General features: G+C 38.8%; 1 protein-coding gene across 1 annotated transcript in view; it reads left to right on the plus strand.

The window, feature by feature from the left end:
* Positions 1 to 23777, plus strand: part of LOC126483772 (endoplasmic reticulum transmembrane helix translocase) — a 193491-nt gene that overhangs the window by 80595 nt on the left and 89119 nt on the right. The window contains exons 16-17 of the mRNA XM_050106925.1: positions 6758 to 6886; positions 18611 to 18734. Of these exons, the coding sequence (XP_049962882.1) occupies positions 6758 to 6886; positions 18611 to 18734 (253 nt within the window). The remainder of the gene's footprint in view (positions 1 to 6757; positions 6887 to 18610; positions 18735 to 23777) is intronic.

Raw genomic sequence — 23777 nt, forward strand, 5'->3', positions numbered from 1 at the left:
ATTGAGATGGGTGATGGAAAAACTAGCTTTTGTATAAAACAAGATACAAAATACACAAACTATACTTACCCAATGTTTGATAATAAGAGCACTTAGTGACTTCCAACAAACTTTAAACATAATTTCAAACCTTTTCTGAAACTTTTCTTGCTTACACGTGTAATGCAAAATATTTAATACATTAACTCAATTGTAAAGTGATCAAATGTTTGAAACTGTTTTATACAAAGAGAAGAACGAGGGGTTTACTGGGTGTCTCCTAAATTGTTTATATAGGTTAGAAACAGCAGAGGGTCTATATAACACTTCCTTGGGAAGTCATCAAGGGAAACAGAAGTGATATCTGGTGTTTCCCGTCAGTTACTATGAGGTGTGACTTTTCTGACAGCAAATTGTGAGTTCATTCGTACAGCTGCAATGATATTCAATAGACACAAAATTTGATTAGAAGTGATGTGTGAGGAATGTGTCAACAACCTTCTGGGAATCTATAATATTGGGGTCAATTTGAGATCACCTGTCAATAGCACTCATTACTTTGTAAATAAAGAGCCAGTTATATTTCACAAGAATAATATTTTCTGAATCCCTGCTGACTGTGTGTCAATACACCCATCCCCTCCTCCAAGGTAGTTCATATATGTTCCAAAATCGTACTGCAAATTAATGTCAGTGACATGAGTCTATAATTCAGCAGATTGTTTCTATTTCCTTTCTTGTGTATTGGTGTGACCGGTGCAGCTTTCTAGACCTTAACTAAAGATCTTTTGTTGAATGAATGATTGAGTATGATTGCTAAATGTGGAACTACTAGGCCTGTCTAAAAAGTATCTGATGTTTGGCCAGAAAAATTTCTCGAATAACTGCTGGGGTTGAGGCCCCGATCCCCTTCAAAGTAGGCCCCTTGTGCTTGCACACACTTAGCCCACCGATCCTTCCACTGCAGGAAACACCTCTGGAAGTCTTCTTTTGGAATGGTGTTCAGCTCTGTCGTCATGTATCGCATTCTCTCTTCTCTGCTCTCAAAACTGAATCCTTTCAGTGGCATCTTCAATTTTGGAAACAACCAGAAGTTGCAAGGAACCATGTCTGGAGATTAAGGAGGTTGGCGAATAGCTGTAATTCCATGTTTGGCCAAGAAATTTTGGATCAAGTGGGATGAATGTGTGTGAGCGCTGTCGTGATGCAATTGCCAGTTTTTCGCTGTCCACATGTCTGGTCTTTTGCACCGAACTGTGTCACGGAGTCGCCGGACAACATCTTGATAGTACTCCTTTGTCACTGTTTGTCCTTCTGGTGTGTATTCATGATGCACAATTCCACAGACATCAAAGAAGACAGTCAGCATCACCTCGATTTTGCTTCGCACCTGCCGCACTTTCTTTGGCCTTGGAGACTCGGGATGCTTCCATTGCGACGACTGTCTTTTTGTTTCTAGGTTGTACCCATACACCCATGACTCATCTCCAGTTATCACGGTGTTCAGAAACCCAGGATCAGTGTTGGTGGTGTCCAGAAGTTCCTGTGCAATGTCAAAATGGAGGTCTTTTTGTTCCAGCGACAAAAACTTGGGCACGAATTTTGCAGCCACTCGGTGCATGTCCAAATCATCATGCAAAATTGCATGTGCAGAATCTTTACTCACTCCAACCTCTTGGGCAATCTCCCACACAGTCAAATGACAATCTGCCATCACCAAAATTTGCACCCTCTCAACAACAGCTGCACTCCAAGCAGTTTGGGGCCTGCCAATGCTGGTCACTCTGATGACGTGCGGTCATTTTTGAATTGGTTGAACCACTCCTTAATTTGTGTTACACCCATCACATCTTCTCCAAACACCTGCTGAATCTTACGAATTGTTTCACTTTGTGAATCACCAAGCTTTTGACCAAATTTGATGCAGTATCCTGGCTCAACACGTTCAGTCATCTTGAGAGAATCGGTAATCCGACGAAAATGTTGTGTAGCACCTCACTCAGTGACCGACAGGCAGCAACTGACGTGCTGGAAGGCGGGGACAAAATTCATGCATGCGCATAAAGGTCTCTTCCTTTACTGTGTACAGTGCCGCCACGCTATCATCTCTATTTTGCGCGGATAAATCAAAGGTCATATTACCTAGGCATACACCAAAAGGAACCTAATTCGTATGCAGTTTGAACTGGAAGACTTGCCTTTATTAAACTACGTAAGTTGCCTCACTACACTGAGTGTACCTACTTCTATGTTGTCCATGTTGGCAGTTTCAAAGTCTGGGATATTTACTGTATATCCTTTGGTGAAGAAATTTCAGAAAACTGTGTTCAGTAATGGCACTTTAGTGGTGCTGTCATTTGTAACATTACCAAAGTTATCCGACAGTGAAGGTATTGATAATATCTTACTCCCCATATGCTTTACAAATGGCCAGACTCTCATTGGATTTTCTGCCAGCTTCTGAGACAGTTTCATTGTGGAGGCTTGGTAAAGGGAACCAATTATTAATTAATTCTGGTTATCAAGTATAACTTCTAGTATCTAGTAACTATCTACTTAAATTTCCCTATAGACAGCAGCAAACATGCCACAACCAACTGAATTTCATATAACCTTTTTGAACACCTGAAAAACTTCAGCTGAATGTAGCTCCAGCTGAACCAGCTTACAGCACCTAGAACAATTTCAGATTCAGTGCTTTTTATTAGTGCTTAGAACTCTGATTCTTTCCAAACCCAATTATACCAGATTAAAACTATAATATTAATATTTTGTTAATCTACCCTTGACCTGTATTTGACCTGCGTTTGACCTGCACTCTTTGGGACTGAACCCCTGTCTGTAATTTTCCATGACCCTCTAACCTAAAAAGCCACCCACTCCACGCCACGCAGCTCCCGCTACCCAATTAACTGCCTGCTGTGTGTAATGGGCCCATGATTTTTTAAGTGGATCCCAACATCTTTTCACCTTAAGGCACAAATCAATGAATCTGCTGTCTGTGTTGCTTCAGAACTGTGTCAGCCTCTGATTCACTTGGCTCTGTACCAAAGGTCCACAATTACTGCTGTCAATAATGCTGCAGATGGTGATCTGTGCCTTAATCTTCTAAGCAAAACTGCTGCTTTACCGCTTCAGATAGCCACTACAAACCAGAGGTAATCCATTCTGATCCAAAGCAACACACGTCATTCGTACCAACATGAGCCACCACCTGCAGTTGACTGCAACCTGTGCTCTTCATGGCATCCAGGAGGACCCATTCCACATCTGCAATGACTCCTCCATGGTACAAACTGGATTTTTTTCCTATCCTTTGCAGCCATGTCACTATGGGATTCCATCACACACCTGACATGGGAGCTGCCAAGTACCAGTAGTTGTACCCCCTATGAATGCCAGGATACTGCAGGCTGAGAAACAGGACAAATGACTACAGCTGGCTCAGGATTTTTATATGCCACAGATAGTGCTTGAAACCTTTTTGTCAGACAAATTGTGGAGGCCTTAACATCAGTTCACTGGAAAGTCTTTTGCTGCTTGTCACTCATTGAAACAACCTACCAGTCAAGCATGGATGAGGGGTCAGTCTAAATGTATTGAAAATTCATGTTAGTATCTTTAATCATGACTTAATAAACAGCTTATTCAGCAGTGTTGACTCTAGTTAGACCTGTCTTCCTGCCGTTCTTGGTATTTAGGAGTACTAAATTCTTTGTGACTCTGAGAGCATTTTCTCAGTCTCAGATTCCCTCCATACCAGGTGAAACTGTTATCAAGATTGGTTGTTAAAAGGATATATTATTCTGAGAGGATGTTGTCTATTCCAAATGCCTTGTTTCATTTTAGGTCTTTCAGTGCTGTGTTGAATTTTTCTCGCAGTATCGCATTACCTACCTCATCTTCATCCACTTCCAGTTTTCTTCCCACACTAAAGATGTCACATGAAAACTTCCTGATTTCAATTTATTTATTTATTTTTTATTTTTTAACAAAATACTAGGAGACATAGATACTTGCAGTTTGTAACATCATAAAAACCAACAAAGTAAGTTTTGTACACAAAAATTAATAATTTCAGTGCGGGTTCCTTTCATAACCCATAAAATGTGTAGACAGTGCTGTGATGGAAGCTATTGTATCCACAGTTCTTCTGTGGAGATTGCCAAAGTCACGTACAGTCCACATAACCCCACGGGAAGACATGTCCGGAGATCATGGTAGCCACTTGGTTGATCCATCACGTCCTATCCATTCTGTGGAAATGTTTGGTCCAGGAAAACGGTCCAACTATGCTGTCTTTCATCAGCACACACCACACTTTCACCTTTGCACTGTGTTCGACATGTTCCCAAAAACTGTCAGGGATTTCCGGACCCCAGGTGTGCATTCAAGCAAAGTCATTTGTGCAGCGCCTTTTGAACTGTTGAGCAACAGATGCTTAACTCTTGTGATGCTGACTTTGATGGACTTCTTTGTATGGTCTCTCTGATCCCCTCTACCATCTCGTCAGATGTGTGTTTTTTGCCAGAAACTGACTGTTTACTTTTCCCACAGCTAGGAACTTCTCATACCAAGCCTTAATTGTAGTAACATCTTAGGTTCCCTTTTGAAATTCACATCAGTAATTTCTTTGGACAGCAGTGGGTGATTTCATGATTTCGTTTCTGCAGACCATACCACACCACAACTTGGGCTCTTTAATGAGATGTAGCTATTTTTGGTAAAAATTTAGCACCTGAAACAATACTAAAGGAATCGTGTAGGGAAAACATAAACAAAATTTTCTGAGTTAACCTACATGATGCTTCAAACTGCAAGTACCTATGTCCCATAGTTTCTTTTAAGTCAGGGAGGTTTCACACAGACATACTGTATTGTTATCAAGTTTCTTTCCTTTATAGAGCCCTTAAACATATTCCTTCTACTTTCCAATGCCCACCTGTTTGCTTAGTGCTAGCTTCCCATCAGAGCACTTATTGTTCACACAGCTGCTGCATATTTTACCAAAGGTTTCTTTAGTTTTCCTACTTACAGCATATATGTTTCCTAAAGCCATTAATGCTTCTACAATAGGGCTGGCCACTGCAGGCAAAACTGCATGCATGCACGATGTGCTGCAGTGAAGTGCAATGTTACACTTTCTTCTGGCCATTTGTACAGAATTTTTCAGTTGAAATAACTTTCCTGAGTTAGGCCGAATCATTTTGTCAACGCTGTTTGTCCTCCACAATTTCTTTGTGGTATAAAGGAAGTTCACAGGTGCAGTGCCTGTTTGCACAAAAACAGACAATCTAGCAATCTGTCATCATAGGCCTCTAAAAATGAATGCGTATTGCAGAAGAGAAGGTTGAGAATTCTCATTATGTATTATGCAGTTGTGTAATTGATGGCTCCCACAAATTTGCTATGAAACTTTCTTATATCACCATGCGAAAAGAATTTAAGGATTTAGTTGATCATGAAAGAGCAAAAAATTACAATGATCAACAGATGATTTGTATAGGATTCATTGTTCTGCACTATGTGCTAAATTTGTGGGTGTGGAGCACATGATGAAACTGGTGCTATGAATGATAAATGGTCTGAAGTTGCACGCATTATTACATTGTCAGTTGCAAAAATTTTTAATGAAATTGAACAAAAAGTTGTTAAATTTCTGATGGAAAAAGGAAAGCAAGAACAAAAATTAAAAGATTTGGAATGGATTGCATATGTCATGTTTTAAATTGAATTGGCTGCAAACTGGCCTTGGTAAGACATTACAAGGTGAGAAGCAATTTATTTATGATTTCAAGGAGAAAGTGGGTGCACTTGAAAAGAGAATTGCATTCTGGAAGGAACAACTTCTGACATAAAACACTGTCCATTTCCCTAAGCTCACTAGCATTAAAGAAAATGCAAATTTCGAAGAATTTATCATGGTGTTGAAAGAATTACAAGCTCAGTTTTCTAAACCTTTTGAGGATACTGTAAATTTTATATTTGTTTTTGAGTTATTTTTGGGATCATTTGGCATTTCATTTGAAATGGCTCCTGTGCATGATCAGGTGGAACTTGTTGATTTGCGCGTAAATCCCATTTAAAAGGTAATTGTGTTGTGTAGTACCAATTTATCCTGAGCAGGTTATCATGTTCATCTTAGGCACCAGTAAGCAAGTAGGTCTCCTGTTAAGTTGGTTTCCTAAAGATTGAACTTCAGTGTTTTGTTGTTCAATGAGAGCAATATTCTCATTCTTGTTTAGTGGAAGAAAAAGACTTAATAAAGGAATCCAATTTTTGACATGGCTTAAAAAAATTTCCAAGAGCATACGCTCCTAGAAGAAACAGTCATTCTATTGCTTCATTCTACATACATCTCACAAAATGACCAGGGAAGTAAAATTAGAGAGATTCAGGCCTATGTGGAGGCTTAGCAGCAAACGTTCTTCCCGTGAAACATTTACTACTGGAACATGAGGGGGGGAAGTGGTAATGGTACACAACATACCCCTGTCACACACGTAAGTGGCTTGCAGAATATAGATGTGGATGTACTTAATGTTTTGTGACGCTGAGATTTTTGTAATTTTCCTTTTTTGTAACCAATGTTTCACTGTCACAAACAAATTAGAGTGAAAGATATTATACATCACTAAATTTTAAAATGTGTATTTTATTACAAACCATAGTTACCATTTCTTCATGTTTACATTGCTGATAATTCCTAGTGTGATGGATGCTTCCTGCTTTTATTCCTCAAGAACTGTAGATGTTAATGAAACACAATAATTTTTAGGGCCAGTGGAGGCCCCATGGGAAAGATGCACAAGCTCAAACAGAGGAGAAAAGGTTCAGAAGAAATTTCTCCAATGAAAGTAGTTCTGGAGGAACTAGGCACCATGATAAGGATACTCTAGAAAAAAGAGTAAGTATATATGTGACAGATTTTCAGAATGTAGCCCAATTTTTAGTTTTTTGTTCAAATTAGAAATGTCTTTCATTAAGGACAAGCAGCCCCAGTATTAGAATATTCAGGTAAGTTCATAGACTTGGATTATGATTATTTGGTTGCAGATGCATTTCAGTACACTTGTGGAGCAACAAGTGTTCGTGCCTCATTAATTTTATTTCCATTATGTGCAGGTGAGCCATTTGAAATTGTCATGCAACAACTTGAAATTTAGTTGTAGATATTGCTGCAATAAGAAAAATCCAAATTCAGTAATCAGCATGATTACAAAATATTTGGCATGTCACCAGCATCCTTAATCGAGTAGGTAAATAGGATAACTAAAAAAGATAAATGGATAGGTTGAAGTTAGGTGTATTGGGTCTTAGTGAAGTTCAGTGGTGGAAAGAACAGGACTTATGTTAGGTGAGTACAGAGTTGTAAATATAAAGTGAAATGGGGCAGTACCGGAGTGTGTCTAGTAATGAATAAGAAAATGGGAGTGCAGTTAAGCTACAGTAAACAGCATAGTGACCAAATTATCATGGCCAAGAGAGATACTAAACCAACGTCCACCACAGTAGTAAAAGTTTATGTGCATACTATACAGGATGTCCCACTCAAACCTCTCTGATTTCAAGGACACAGGAGAGAAAAACCACAGTACACACGACAATGAAAAATGCACCACATTGTAGAGCATCTCAAAGAATTTATGTTCCCACATCAGTAGTGCCAAGTATCATTGCCAGAGTGCAGTGAAGTGAAAATGCCGACTCCACAGCAGCGTGTGCAAGCAGTAGTGTGGTTTGCAGAAACAAAATCGCTGATTACTGTGCAAAGAAATGATCGTTGTGTGTATGAATGTGATCCACCTGATGTGAAAACAGTTAAGGTATGGTATAGGAAGTTTGTGGCAACAGGAAGTGTTCTGAAACATTCTGGCAGTGCACGCTACGGAGTTTCAGAAGAGACAATGGACTACATCAGACTAATGTTTCTCAGAAGCCCACTTAAGTCAATTCTTCAAGCATCTAGACAACGTGATGTACTTCGATCAACATTGCATCGTGTAGTTCACCAGCACCTTCGTATGTGTGCTTACAAAGTGAAAATTCTGCAACATCTGATGCCGAACGCCAAACCACACCAACAACAATTTGCTGCGGATATGCTGCAGCGTATTGATATGGATGCCGGCTTGCTCGAAAGATGGTTATTCTTAGATGGGGCAACCTTTCATCTATTAGGAAGGATTAATAGGGATAATGTTCGAATTTGGGGTTCGCGAAATCCGCACGTTGTCATTGAACATGTTTGTGACAGCTCTGAACTAAATGTCTAGTGTGGGCTAATGCACGACAGGATTGTTGGACTGTTCTTCTTTGCGGAACAAACACTGAATGGGTCAGTGTATCTTTACATGTTGGAGCAGTTACAAGACTTGCAACCCAACATTATTTTTCAACAAGATGGAGCTCCACCGCATTGGTCAACAGCTGTTCGCAAGTTCCTGGATAGAAAATTTCCCAGTCGTTGGATCGGACGCGGAAGACCCATTACCTGGCCACCACATTCACCTGACATTACGCTGCTTGATTTCTTCATGTGGGGATTCGTGAAGGACCATGTGTATGCTACGAAAGTGGACGATATTCCTATGTTGCGACATCATATCACTAATGCGATTGCAACAATAACAGAGGAAATGTTTCAAAGAACTAGGCAAGAAATTGAATATAGACTCTATATTCTTTGTGCTACAAATGGTTCACATGTAGAGGTGTACTGATGACAGTTAAATAAATTCTTTGAGACGCTCTGCAATGTGGTGCATTTTTCATTGTCTTATCTACTGTGGATTTTTTCCTGGGTCTTTGAAATCGGGGGGGGGTTTGGATGGGGACACCTTGTATCTGCAAATGTCAAAAGAATTTATGATGAAATGAAATAAATTATTCAGATGATCAGGGAGATAAAAATTCAGTCGTAATGGGAAACTGGAATTTGATATTAGGAAAAGGAAGAGAAGGAAAAGTAGTAGTACATAAACTCAGGAAAAGAAATGAAAACAGAAGGCACAAGTTAGAATTTCACAGATAACAATTTAATCATTGCCAGTATTTGGTTTAAGAATCGTGAAAGAAAGTAGAACACATGGACGATACCTGGAGGCCTCAGGTTTCAGATAGGTTAGATAATGGTATGTCAGAGGTTTCGAAATCCAATTTTAAATTCAATAAATTGCAGAAAGGTAAGAAATTAAGGAGGGGAGACATGAATAAATTGTAAAAACCTGGAGTTTAAATTGTAAAAACCTGGAGTTATTGATGGTTGTAAAGGGAGCATTATACAATGATCAGATGAAATGGGGGATGAGTACAACAGCAGATGAAGGCTAGCTTTGAGAGATGAAATAGTGAAGACAACAGAAGATCAAATAATCAAAATGACAAGGTCCAATAGAAATCGTTGGATAACATGAGATATTGAATTTAATGAATGAAAGGAGGAAATATAAAAATGAAGCAGGGAAATGGTATCACAGACACTAAAAAATGAGACAAGTAGGAGGTGCAATGTGACAAAGCTGGAATAATCAGAGGAGCAATGCAAGGCTAGAGAAACATGCATAAATAGGAGAAATATAGAGGTCACATACCAGAAAAATTAGATTTTCAGAGGAAAGAGAAGCACATATATGAGTATTTAAAGCTCAGATGAAGGCTGAAAAATGGAAGGAATGTGTAAGGACTATACAGGGGAAACAAACTTCAAGATTATCTTACGGGGAGGAGGAAGGGGATGAAATGAGATGAGAGAGATCATACGGTGAGAAGAATTTGACAGAGCACTGAACAACCTAAGTCAAAACAAGACACCTGTAGTGAACAATATTTCCTCAGAATTAATACGATTGTTGTGAGAGCCAGCCATGACAGAACTATTTTGCCTGTCTCATATATTTTGCACAGTTTTCAAGAAGAATGTAATAATTCCAGTTCCAAAGAAGATAGATGCTGAACAGTGTGAATATTTCTAAACCGTCAGTTTAATATGTTGCACATGACCCAAAAAAAAAAAAAAAAAAAAAAAAAAAAAGAAAAAGAAAAAGAATTCAGCTCTTGCGACCAACTCAGCAAAGTGATGTCATAGGGAGGGGTGTTGTAAGACATCTGACTAATTAGATGTACTGGTGCAAGAACGTGTAAGCAGCAAGCTGACATTGCTGAAGATGCTGCCCAGTCCTTTGAAAAGAGGAGCTGCCATCCATTACATAATCTATAGGGCCTCTGGAGGAGCCGACAGGGTGGGAAAGCTGGGGCAAATGACGTTGTGATTACCCGATGAAAACATCCAGTGTTTGTGACCCGTTATGACTTAGAGGCCAGGAGTGCTGTTCCATCAGAAACAGTAGCAGACAAGACTTAAATGCATATATTTGGAGAGCTAGCCAATGGAAATAAATAAAAACTTTGAGGTTTATCAATGATACTGTCACTGTCAGAAGCGGCAAAAGACGTGGAAGAGCAGTTTAACGAAATAGATAGTGTCTTATAAAGAGGTTATAAGATGCATATCTGTGGAAGTAAAACAGCATTAATGAAATGTGGTCATTTAAAAAATCAGGAGATGCTAGTGACATTTCATTATAAAATTAGACACTTAAAATAGTAGATGAATATTTTTTTTATTTGGGCATCAAAAATAACTGCTAATCGCTAGAATAGAAAAGGTATAAATGTAAACTGGCAGGAACAGAAAGAAAATCATTTCTAAAAAGGAGAAATAAGTTTGTTAGCAAGTGTCTTCTGAAGATAATTTTTCAGAGTGTAGCCTTATATGTAAGTGAAAGTAAGTGAAACATGATTGGTAAACAGTTCAGACACAAAAAGAATAAAAGCTTTTGAAATTTGGTGCTGCAGAAGAGTGTTGAATTGGATAACTAGTGGAGAGGTACTGAGTGCTGAATTAGGAAGAAAGCAATCTGACACAACTTGACCAAAAGAAGACGAGATTGGTTGGGTAGGACACATCTGAAAGAGAGAGAATGTGTGTGTGTGTGTGTGTGTGTGTGTGTGTGTGTGTGTGTGTGGGAGGGGGGGGGGGGGCGGCATGTTAGAAATTTTAGCATGAGAATGAGGCATGACTACAATAAGCAGTTTCAGATGTGGGTCGCAATAATTATGCAGAGATAGAGATTCTTGTGCAGGATGGACTAGTGTCACAACACTCAATGTATGTTAATATGTATGTGCCCTGACATTTATCGACTATAAACACGGGTGTTATGTTTGAAGGTGTGCAGATCTGTCAAACCTCCAAAAGAGTATGTACAGAGTTTTCCTGTATGGCATCTTTTATGAAAGATGTCTCTCTTGCAGCAGATAACAGCTCCAGGTCGTGGCCTTGTTGACTCAAAATGTCTGAGTATTGTTAAGTGAAGATTGTAGGCTACTAAGTAACTTGTCTTCAGTAGCAAACACTTCAAACAGATTTTTGGTAGGGATGTCAGTTTTAAACACTGTCTACAAGTCTTACTGCAGAACAGTATCAAAACACTTTACACTCGCTAATAATATACAGCACATTGATCCATTAATGCCTAACTACACCTTATCAAACAGTTCAGCTGTAGATAGGAATAACAACACTGTAGGGAAAGACAGATTTCTACTTACCGTAAAGAAGACGCATCAAGTTGCAGACAGGCACAATTAAGACACACAAAGCTTTCGGCCACAGGTAACACACACACACACACACACACACACACACACACACACACACACACACACACACACCCCTCACATGCACACAACTGCCAACTCCAGCATCTCAAGCTGGAATGCAACTGTCACCTGGGATGTAAGTGGCAATCTGCAGGGGTTGGGGGAGGGAAGGATAGTAGTGTGTGGGTGAGGAGAGAGACGAACACTCAGGGTGTATACGACCCGGGACAACCGGGAGATCTGGGAAAAATCTGGGAATTTTTTCATCCAGGAGAAAACCGGGAAAACCCCGGGAATTTTGTAGAATTCTGGGAATTTTTCGTTGTTTTAGTTTTCAGTTAAATTTTTGTAATTTTGGCTGGTAAGAACTGACACTCTAACAAAGGATGTTACAGTATCCCACTACTGCAGAATAATAATGCAGCATTAAAACTTGAACGAGAGAAAAAACGAAAATAAAACTTAAATTGAAAGGTGCCATATAAAATAACACAGTGCACATACAAGCGTCTTCCAACAGCAAAATGTGTCAAAGGCTTTAGGAAGACTGTGCAATGCTTCATAACAACAAATTGTCTCCAATGAGCGTGACATTACAGCTGTTTGCATTAGATTCATTGAAGTTTTTGGCTGTGTAAGCAGCAACAATAGCAGCAACCAGCCACATGGGGTACCCGGAAAAATTTTACTGCTGCCAGATTCACGCGTGCGCAGAAGGCCCGGATCTGGGGGACCAATTCATATTCTTGAGGAAAAAACCTTGTTTCACAAAGCACCTAGCATCCAGCGTGCACATCGGGCCATTGATTATTCATATGATTTAGAAACGCACCTCTGCTGGTTTTTGGACATTTTTGAACACAGTCTAAGTTGATTTTTGAATGCATGCATAGTGTATGTGATGTGTCTACCAGGGGAATCCTCGTCGCATCTAGAAAGTAACTTTCCTGCAGCCAAAATGGGACGGCACTATATGAGCTGAGCGGAATAAAGCGGAACCGGTGAACGTCAACTGCTGCTTGTGTATGTGGTTGATTCGGTTGGCCAGATCGCTACACTTGACAGGGCCAGTTGTACTCCCTGGGTAACAGCCTTTCTAAGTTCCATTCTGGGAATAGCACGGAAAACGCATTTTACGGAAACATAATAGCCGGCCGCTATGACCAAGCGGTTCTCGGCACTTTTGTCCGGAACCGCACTGCTGCTACGGTCGCAGGTTCGAATCCTGCCTCGGGCATGGATGTGTGTGATGTCCTTAGGTTAGTTAGGTTTAAGTAGTTCGAAGTCTAGTGGACTGATGACCCCAGATGTAAGTCCCATAGTGCTTAGAGCCATCTGAACCATTTTTTGAAAACGTAATAACACCTAATCGGAGAATAATCATTGGATAACTAAACCGGTGATTGTGGCAGGGTTAGTAAAGTTAACCAAAGAATGAGTTTTGATAGTGGTTGGAATAGTTACAGAATTAGTGATAAGATTGTTTGTTAGGACGAGGAAGGAGAAGAAACGGGGACATCACACAAATTATGGAAGAATATGATGATTCCAAATTTATGCAAAAATTTCGTTCTACTACTTTTCGGTCTCGAGTGTGAGAAACTGGAGCGTATGAATGAATTGTGAAACTATTTACTAATGTAAAGCTTTTTGATTGTTGTAGGCCAAATAGGTATTTCGTATTGGTACTTCATGAATTATATTGTCATACTATTATAATGATCATTTTTGCCAAAACAGTCTCGCTTATTTGGCGTGTGTTACAATTGTTGCAGTATTAGAAAGGCCTATTTTGTTTTATCCAGCACACGGTGACAAAGTAGACGTAATCAGATCGAGAAACACGCCAGTCTTTGGTACTATTAGTATTAACGGCTTTTTCAGTACTAGACAACGTCATTTCGATTTTTCATATTGACGAACTTTGATGAGGTAATAGTTGTTTCGCAGAAAGGAAAGCACGCCATTTAAAACTGTAGCAAGATCAGAGAGAAAAATCATTAGGACCTAAGGATTGAAGAAATGTGTACCGTCTTGCCTGTCTCTTGTCTTTACTGGTTTTAAGTACCCTATATGTAATTTTATGTCACTCAGAAGAGCAGTTATTAGCTAATAGGCAATAAAGAGCATTTGTTCTCCTGGTTACAAATTATCCCATCCAGTATTAATTGCAATTTTTTTTAATTTTTAAAAGGGGCAAGATGTCAAACCGGCTGACTGGGAGTAGGAGAGGCACTACAGGACATTTTAGTTTCCACTGTCCTGAAATAGTTTGATGCCATCCGTTACAAAATATACATGTTTGAGTTCCACAGAGCGAAATATAGTGATGTGCCGTATAAGAATGTTGTTGAAGAGGCATGGCACTGCACTTCAGCACACTTAAGACCAAATAACATTTCTTACATTCCCTCAAAGATATATGTTTTATGTATCACACTCTTCATAGAGATGTGCCCTAGAAAATGAACTTATTTTTGAAAAGCCGTTTCTTAAAAAAAAAAAAAAATTTTGACGTTCTGATGCGCAGAGCAGTCTGAGTTATAGCGGAAGGGGGGGGGGGGGGTATTGTAGATCTGGGACATACACAGAGCAGTCTGAGTTGTAGTTGGGAGGTGGGTAGTCTCCATGTGACCAGTGTTTACATTTAGTGATTTTTCTGTTTCCTGTTCGTTTACTGCTCTCACGTCAAATGAAAACGAGATGGATTTCTGTGGCTGGAAGCTATCAAGTGAATTAAAATACATTCACATAATTACGGAAGGCTAAAATATGTTACTAGTTTGATTTTATTTTATTTCCACCTTTCTGTCAGTCAAGCATTAATCGCCTTGCAGAACAATAAAGTTATTTTTTCAGTTTGCTAAAGAAATTTGGCTTTTATTAAGCTTTCCTGCTGAGGCAGTAAATTTATTTGAAACGAAGTGTTTAATTCCACACTATTTGCTAGTTACAACTGTTCGGTGCTTTTCAAATGCACGTTTTCATCTTCTAGCACGTATGGCATTATGCCATAATAAAGAACCAAACATAACATAATACAGTACTGGTACTCCAAGAAAATTTACGTCCCGAAAAACACATTGAAAAGCGTAATATCAGATCGAGGCCTACGTCATTGGTAATCTGGACATAGAAATGTGCGCTTTAAGGCGAACTATGCATTTTAGTACGGTTCATGAAATTCCGATGCTCTTGGAGTATCTTCTGATGTCTTGTTTCTTTTAGGACATAATGTAAGAAAGATCTTATAATGTTTTACACGCACGAATACGGGGCTTCCCATGTCACCGTAGCTGCGCAAGTGCGGTGATGCCTCTTATCTGGCGCTCTCTGGCAACTGCTGAAATGAATCTAAACAGGTCACCGGAAAATATTGCAAATTGTGGTTCGAAAAGCGTTATTTTCAAAGTAAATTTCCTTTAACGCAAGATGATTTATGTGCGAGAATGTAAGATGAATTACTTAAATCACAAAGCGTTTGCTCTCGTTTAAAAATCAACTCTTTGATGACGAGCCATTTAGAAGTATTTTGAGCCCGGAAGATCAGAGATTTACGCCGGTATTAAAAATGTTACTGGCGTATTTGTGTGATGTATCTTAAAGTGTAACATGCACCAAACAGATCAACATTATATGTGAAAACTTCTCTTGTAGCTTATTAATCTTTGGGACAAATATTATATGCGAAAGCTTTGCTTTTCTGGTAGCAACACTATATATAAACTTAAACCATTAACTTTTCCTATTGGTGGAATTAGAATTTATACTTTTGTAATAGGAAAATATGCAGTGTACATGTCACTGCACATCAAAGATCTTTTCAAAGCATGTGTCCCCTCCCCCGAGTTTCGTTTTCTAAACTCCATGCTGCTGTATAAAACCATGTCCATTCAAAGGATTGATAAGTTTTACTGTTTCGACAGAAAGTATACTGTCACTTAACACGGAAAAAGTGTATTTTCACCCGGGAGAAAATTTATTTTTAACCGGGACATCCGGGAAAAATTTGGGACTTTTTTTTTTCCTTGTCCACATATACACCCTGACACTGTGGGGAGAGTGAAGGGACTAGACTGCCAACAGGCACAGCATCAGGAGGTTGTGGGGCAGGGAGGTGAGGAAAAAAGAAGCAAAAAGGAGAGGGACGGGGAAAGATGAGCGGTTGCTTTGGCAGAGGGCTGCAAACAAAACAGAATGGGAGATGAGAATGGGGAGGAGATGACAGGACAAGGGGGGTGGAAACTGTTGGGTGGAGGGTGTGAGGGACCGTATGTTACTGTAGGTTGAGGCCGGGATAAATATGGGAGTGGAGAATTGTTGTAAGGATAACTGTCATGTGTGCAGTTCAGTAAAGCTGATTGTGGAAGGAAGGATCCAGATGGCTCGGGTAGTGTGAAGCAGCCATTGAAATGAAGTGTTATGTTCAGCTGCATGTTGTACCACAGGGTGGTCTATTTCGCTCTTGGCCACAGTTTGGCGATGGCCGTTTATCCTGGTGGACAGATGGTTGTAGTCATACCAATATAAAAAGCTGTCAGTAATTGCAGCAGAGCTGGTAAATGACAAGGCTGCTTCCACAGGTGGCACGGTCACTGAGGGGGTAGGAGAAACCTGTGACAGTACTGGCTTTACGTACATGTCTTTTAATTGTGCCTGTCTGCAACTTGACATGTTGGCTTTGTGGTAAGTATCAATTTGACTTTTCCTACATTGTTAACTACACTATGTGATATGTGTGATTCTCGACCATCACATTCCTGACCAATTTAGTAATTGTGATCATCATCAGTTTTGCGACTGTTCATGTTGTCTTTTAACAATGATTTTTACTCCGATTGACAATAATTAAGCTGTTAGGCAACACTTTGTATGAAATGTGATCAATACACAACCGTCTGCTTAGGCATCACTGTGAGACACCTCAACCTGTGACTATGGCATTCCTGACCTAAAAACTCTTATGCCAATCAGAGGCCTGGATTTTTCTTATGCCCATATAAGTTTTAGTTTCTGTTAGCCAATAGCTAGCCAGCACATCATTTCCGTCATGCTGGAGGCCTCACATCACCAAACTGCCATGTGCTTCTGCTTGGACTGAAGGTCTGGTACCTTATGATCCATTCAACATAAATGTTACACTCTGGAGAGTTGCATCAAACCAGTCTTTGGACTGAAGACCATAACAATTACAAATTATGTCTGTATGTCTGTTATCATCAGAGACATAATGATAATAAGTTATTCAGTCCAAACAGTATTTGTATGGACATGTGGTATAGTTTGACACTGCTGTTTGCATTTCTCTTACTTAAGGTGTTAAATGGCATTGTGGTTTATGGAAGGTCTCACCGAGCAACTGAAGGTAAAAAGACAGTATTACTTGGAAATCAGGTGCTCCTTTTGGCAGAAGAGAAGCAAAGAAAAGACTAGAGTAAGAAAGATTGGTGAACCTTAAGAATTCTGCAAAATTAGTGTAGGACTGTTGTTAATGAGAGAGATGCTTACTCAAGTGGACAAGATATGCATTAAGCAATTTTCACAGCTACAGCGGGCATGTGATCTACAGAATTTCCAGACCACATTTACAATTATGATACATTGCTGGTTTCAAAAATGTTTTTGTTTTGGTAAACTAGTAGCAAAGAAGCATTCATCATTGACATCAGTTGGACCCAAATCAATTTCTTGAAAATGGGTTACAGAATTTAAATTTTTAGGACACATTTTGAATATATTCCACATAAATTTACATAATGATAGTGTTTTTGGAACTATCAGTAATCAGAACAAACAACCTATTATGTAAAAGAAAAAAATTAGAACTGCAAAAAATACATGTAATTATGATGAAAATCTGAAAACAATTAAAGAAGCTTTTTCATGAAGTCACATTCTTATCCATTCATTGTGTTGCCCAACTGTTTACAAAGCTTCATATTGCGAATTGTAATGGAGACCAGAGTGACTTCAATTAGTGCATATTTTGCTTGCAGATGACTGGTAGAAGAAAATATAGTTAATTGACAATGTTTTAAGGGAATTGGAAGACAAAAGCCACTTCCTCAATTTGAATTTTAGCATGGAAGCATGAGGAGAATGATGAAGAATTGTCTGCTATTAACATATTTTGTGCCTATCTTATACAGAAGGAAATTACTGTACACGGTGGCCTTGTGTGCTTCTGTCAAGTGTGGTGAAGACATCAGTGCTTAAGCTTTTCAGCTAAATTTTAGAATTTTGAGACCAGACTCTTGGCCACCCAAATACCCTAATATTATTTATTATTGTTGACATCTGTAGGGTAATTGTTTATTTCACCATTTGTCGGTTGACTTCGACCAGATCTCGTAATGTTACTTATTGTTGTGGAGATATATAAAACAATTTTTTCTACCATTTTTGAATTGACTTGTTTCAGCTAAAGAAGAAAGAAAAAGAAACATAAGAGCTGCCATTAATTTTGGGCAGGGATATGCTCTGAAACATCTTCAGGGTGAATTTAGTGTTGTCTTAATATTTATGTTACAGTGTAAGACTGATATGTGCAACAATTTTAGTATGATTGTTGAAACACGGAGACTTACTGGATATTTAATGTTTTCTTATATGTGCAGTAATACATATAATTGTTTCAAAGTGGATGTTTCATTTAGGAACACTTTGTGATAGCAGTATGTGAGAACCACAGCTAACCTAGTACCATACTATATCTGAAGAGCCATATTTTTTTAGGAATACCTCTTGCTGCTGTTCCATTTTATAAGCTCTTGTGTGTACCATTTACTATATTGTAAACACTGAATTTTTTTAAAAAAATCTCATTTTATTAAATGTAACTCTTAAATCATTTTGGAATTTTTTTCATGTAATTACAATTTTAAAACCCCCTATTAACCTTTTTGCAGTGGTTTTGGCTATCAGTAGTTATTAGAACATTAAAATGAAAATTTTGTTCTATTTTCAGAGTGTTGCTCAGATTCAGAAATTATTGAAAGAAATGGAAGAGCAAGATCAAGCTCAGATAGTTAAACTTGGAGATGCCAGTATTGCTGCCCCCTTCACATCAAAATTATCTTCCATCATGTGTAGTAAGTTATTATTGAAATGTCGCCACAGTTGGAGCTAGAAATTGTAATGTGTGGTACTATTATCTTTATGTAGACAGTTCTTTAAATTATGTTAATATCATCATAGCCCAGGCATGACTCACAGTTAAGGGCTCTGAAGTGGAGCTGTGCCAAAATATTTATTAAAATACATTTCTCAATAATGGATTACAGAATTTAAATTATTAGGGCACTTTTGATTACTTCCCAAGTGAATTTACATAATGACAGTCAACATTTTTGGAACTGTTGATGTCATGTTTTTCAAACAGGTCTAGTCTTAAGACTGTACTTTGAAATTTCACTTAGCTATATGTAGCAGAGGTTTGAGGGAGTGACATCTACAGTGTAAAGTTCTTGTAGCCTTCTGAAGGCTCAGTCCCTTCATTCTAGCCATCCTATTTCAAATCTGTCACAAGCAGAACTTTGGAGACACCATATTGGATTTCATCCTTATCAGTTGAAGCCCATATTTCATGGATTTCTTTTTATAACTTACATCCTTTGAAAATTGCTGTTTCAAAGCACCAGCACATAGAAAATTTCTCAAAAATGCATCATTATTGGTATGATTTGCTGTAAGAAATGATGGTACACATCATATGGGTAGTTAAGAATTTTCATATTTCATTGTTTTTGTGTTGTAACTTAGGTGTTGTGAAAGTATGCTGTATCAAGGCAATAGTGCACTGAAGATGTATCAAACACATTGTTCTTAATATGAAAGTTATAGTTAAAAATCAGTTAATGACATACTGGCAATTATGCCTTCATGGGCTCACATAAAATAAGACACATATCCATGGAAGTTTACCACAAATATAGCAAAAGAGGCATAAAATCACAGAAACATCACCGTTTTGCCTTGGATTGAACACACACAAAACATTAAACATCTCAAGTTTAGAATTGAAAACATGAATAACATTAAGCACACAGTGAAGCTAACATACGCAACCTTAAAGACCTCTCCAGAACACATCTTTTAGTATGATTTGTTGTGATAAAGTGTCTGGAAATTTGACGACAGCAGATAAATAAGCTACCTACAGATATTAACTTGGAGTTAGTTTTTGATGTTATTTAGCAGTTGATTGTGATAGGGAAAGATGGATAGCCACAAACATTTGGCTAGGGTGTGATACTGCCACTCCTCTTTCCCAAAATCTTAGTTATGGTGATAAACTTATTTGCAGTGTATTTAAACTGCTTATTTTCCCATTTTAAAGCTTCACTGTTCCGTATTTTAATTCTTAAATATTAGTTCAGTGCTTTTTCTTCTCCTTACACCCATTAGGCTATTTACCCATGCTAAAAATTTTGTTTAGATTGTTGTTATTCTGTATGATTATAACATTCAAATAGCATATTGGTCAATATTCTCACAAAATATCTGTTATTTTTATGTAAATAAAACTTAAGAATAATTAAATTTCAAGATATGTTCTTGTGATTGAAAACACACTGTCACTGGCTGAAGCTCTAGTGGTGTCAGAGGCTGGGAGTAAGACGAAGCTAAACGTGTGTTGTAGGAGTCTTAGCCAAAGTTGCTAGTGTTTTTCCATATTTTTCTGCAAACAGTGTAGTTATTTAGTAATGGAAAATTTGTTTACAACTTTTAACTAACAAAGGAAAGGAATTTTGTGAAGGCTGATAGTGGAAACCTCTCTGAAGTTGATGAGTCTATGGTTTCTTTGTTCTTCAAAAACACAACACAGCAATAAGTATCAAAACATCTTAAAACTAAAGGAATCTGGAAATGGATTATTTGATTGGTTCATACTGAGAAGGTTTTTCCAGAATTACTTTTGAAAGCCAACACAATAAAACATAGTCAAAAGTTTTTCATCCAGAAGATAATTTGGTTGTTAATTGCTGTGTTGTTATTAGAACTACTACTGTTTTCCAAATACCTCTCTTTATCAATTTTCAGATTTTCAGACAGCATCATTGTGTTTACGTCCAACAGTTTTACACATTGCAGTATTTCTGTTCCTCTAGCTCATTAATTTAAACAACTGGAAAAATATGTCTATAAAATACACACTTGATGCAGCGGAACCTTAAAGGTATCTATTTTTTCTACTGAATATTTAACTGCTGCTGAAACACCATGATTGAAAAGTCTTAAGCTGCACCAGCTTTCATTTTAATGTAATTCCCTGGTCTTAATGCATTTTCTCGTAGCTTCCAAGCAATGGTCAATTTTTTTCTTTGTGAGACCCCTTTACAACAGGCTCGATGGAGACTGTTGGAAGTGGCAAATTATCATCTCCAATGACATGGATAATGTTTCAGAAATTGTTAAATGGTTTCTCAGATTCTTCAGACAAATAGCTACTTTAGGTACAAAATACAATTTCTTTATGCCCTCGTCTTGATTCCTCTCAAATTGATCAAGTGTAAAATGAAGCTAATAAATGAAAATAGATATTAAAATGTCATATGATATAGGATTTAAAGCTCTTACATAATTGTATCCTTAAAAAAAAAAAAAGCCTTGCTCCAAATGAGGATCAATCCTGCAAGCATTACATTGGAACATAAAAGGACAACATGTTAATATGGAGTGCTTACTAATATCAAAATGAACCTCACAGAAATAAAACCACATAGTTACTCCTATCCCATTTGGATCTCTGCGAGGGAGTTGCAACCACATTTTATGCATCTTCTCCTTTATGAATGAGACTTTCACTTTGCCGTGGAGTGTGCACTGATATGAAACTTCCTGGCAGATTAAAACTGTGTGCTGGACCGAGACTCGAACTCGGGATCTTTACCTTTCGCGGGCAAGTGCTCTACCAACTGAGCTACCCAAGCAAGGTAGGGGACGAGGTACTGGCAGAAGTAAAGCTGTGAGAACGGGGCATGTGTTGCGCTTGGGTAGGTCAGTTGGTAGAGCATTTGCCCACGAAAGGCAAAGGTCCCAAGATAGAGTCTCGGTCCGGCACACAGTTTTAATCTGCCAGGAAGTTTCATCTTCTCCTTTGTTTGAAGACTCAAAAATAATTTTTCAGCAGTTTTTATAGATGTACACATGGCACTATACTCCATTTGTGACCCATTTTCCGAAACATAAATTCCAGAAACAAATATCACTGTGGATGAACTTCGACAGTAGGAGGAGCATGCTAGCGAGTGACATCACTAGATATCACATGACTATAAGGGAGCGTTTTAGCGGATATTCAGAGTTTTTAATACTGAAATTCATGAGGGGAAAAAACATGCTACGAGCATAAAATGACATACTTAACCATTTAAAATGATTCCCAGGAAACACTGATGCCCTTCTACCATCTTTCAAACTTGTCACTTCCCTCACATGTTGTCTCCGGTAAAGTGTCCATAATATTCAAATCTGTCAGGACATTTTATTGTCTAAAGTTTTCTTTGTATAGTTAGTGTGATTGGATCTACTCGTCAAGCAGCAGCAGGAAAACACACATATAAAATGTATTACGTGTGCAAGGTTTCAGATCCAGTGGCTCCTTCATTTGGCAGAAGGGTTGAAGGAGAAGGAATAGGAGTGATAGAAAAGGATGGATGAGGTTTAGGAAAAGGGGTAGAGTTCGAAAAAGTCACCAAGAACTCTGGTCCAGGCAAGACTTAGCAAATGGAGTGAGAAGGAAAGACTGATTGTTGTGCAGTGCACCAGGCAAAATTTGAAAACCTGAGAGATTAAAGGTGGAAGAAATGGTAATATGCAAGGGAGATATTTCTGTTGAAATGTCATGCCTGAGTTAATACACTATGTGATCAAAAGTATCCGGACACCACCAAAACGTATGGTTTTCATATTAGGGGCAGTGTGCTGCCACCTACTGCCAGATACTCCATATCACCGACCTCAGTAGTTATTAGACATTGAGAGAGAGCAGAATATGGCACTCTGCAGAACTCACAGACTTCGAACATGGTCAGGTGATTGGGTGTCACTTCTGTCATACGTCTGCATGTGAGATTTCCACACTCCTAAACATCCCTAGGTCCACTGGGTCTGATGTGGTAGTGAAGTGGAAACATGAAGGGACACATACAGCACAAAAGCTTACAGGCCGACCTCGTCTGTTGACTGACAGAGACCGCCAACAGTCGAAGAAGGTCGTAATGTGTAATAGGCAGACATCTAGCCAGATCATCACACAGGAATTCCAGACGGCATCAGGATCCACTGCAAGTACTAAGACACTTAGGCGGGAGGTGAGAAAACTTGGATTTCATGATCGATCGACTGATCATAAGCTACACATCATGCCGCTAAATGCCAAACGACACCTCACTTGGTGTACGGAACATAAACATTGGATGACTGAACAGTGGAAAAACGTTGTGTGTAGTGACGAATCACGGTACACAATGTGGCTACCTGATGGCAGGGTGTGGGTATGGCGAATGCCCGGTGAATGTCACCTGGTAGCGTGTGTGGTGCCAACAGTAAAATTCAGAGGCGGTAGTGTTATGGTGTGGCAATGTTTTCATGGAGGAGGCTTGCACCCCTTGTTGTTCTGCATGTCACTATCACATCACAGGGCTACATTGATGTTTTTAGCACCTTCTTGCTTCTCACTGTTGAAGAGCAATTTGGGGATGGCGATTGCATCTTTCAACATGGTCGAGCACCTGTTCATAATGCACGGCCTGTGGCGGAGTGCTTACATGACAGTAACATCCCTGTAATGGACTGGCCTGCACAGAGTCCTACCTGAATCCTATAGAACACCTTTGGGATGTTTTGGAGCACTGTCTTCGTGCCAGGCCTCACTGACCGACATCGATACCTGTTCTTAGTGCAGCACTCTGTGAAGAATGGGCAGCCATTCCCCAAGAAATCTTAGCACCTGTTTGAACATATGCTTGTGAGAGTGGAAGCTGTCATCATGGCTAAGGGTGGGCCAACACCATATTGAATTCCATCATTACCGATGGAGGGGGGCACGAACTTGTAAGTCATTTCCAGCCAGGTGTCTGGATACTTTTTATCACATAGTGTAAGAACTAAAAGCTAAGTGTATTGTGTGT

Source organism: Schistocerca serialis, chromosome 6, assembly GCF_023864345.2.
Source record: "Schistocerca serialis cubense isolate TAMUIC-IGC-003099 chromosome 6, iqSchSeri2.2, whole genome shotgun sequence".
NCBI lineage: Eukaryota > Metazoa > Arthropoda > Insecta > Orthoptera > Acrididae > Schistocerca > Schistocerca serialis.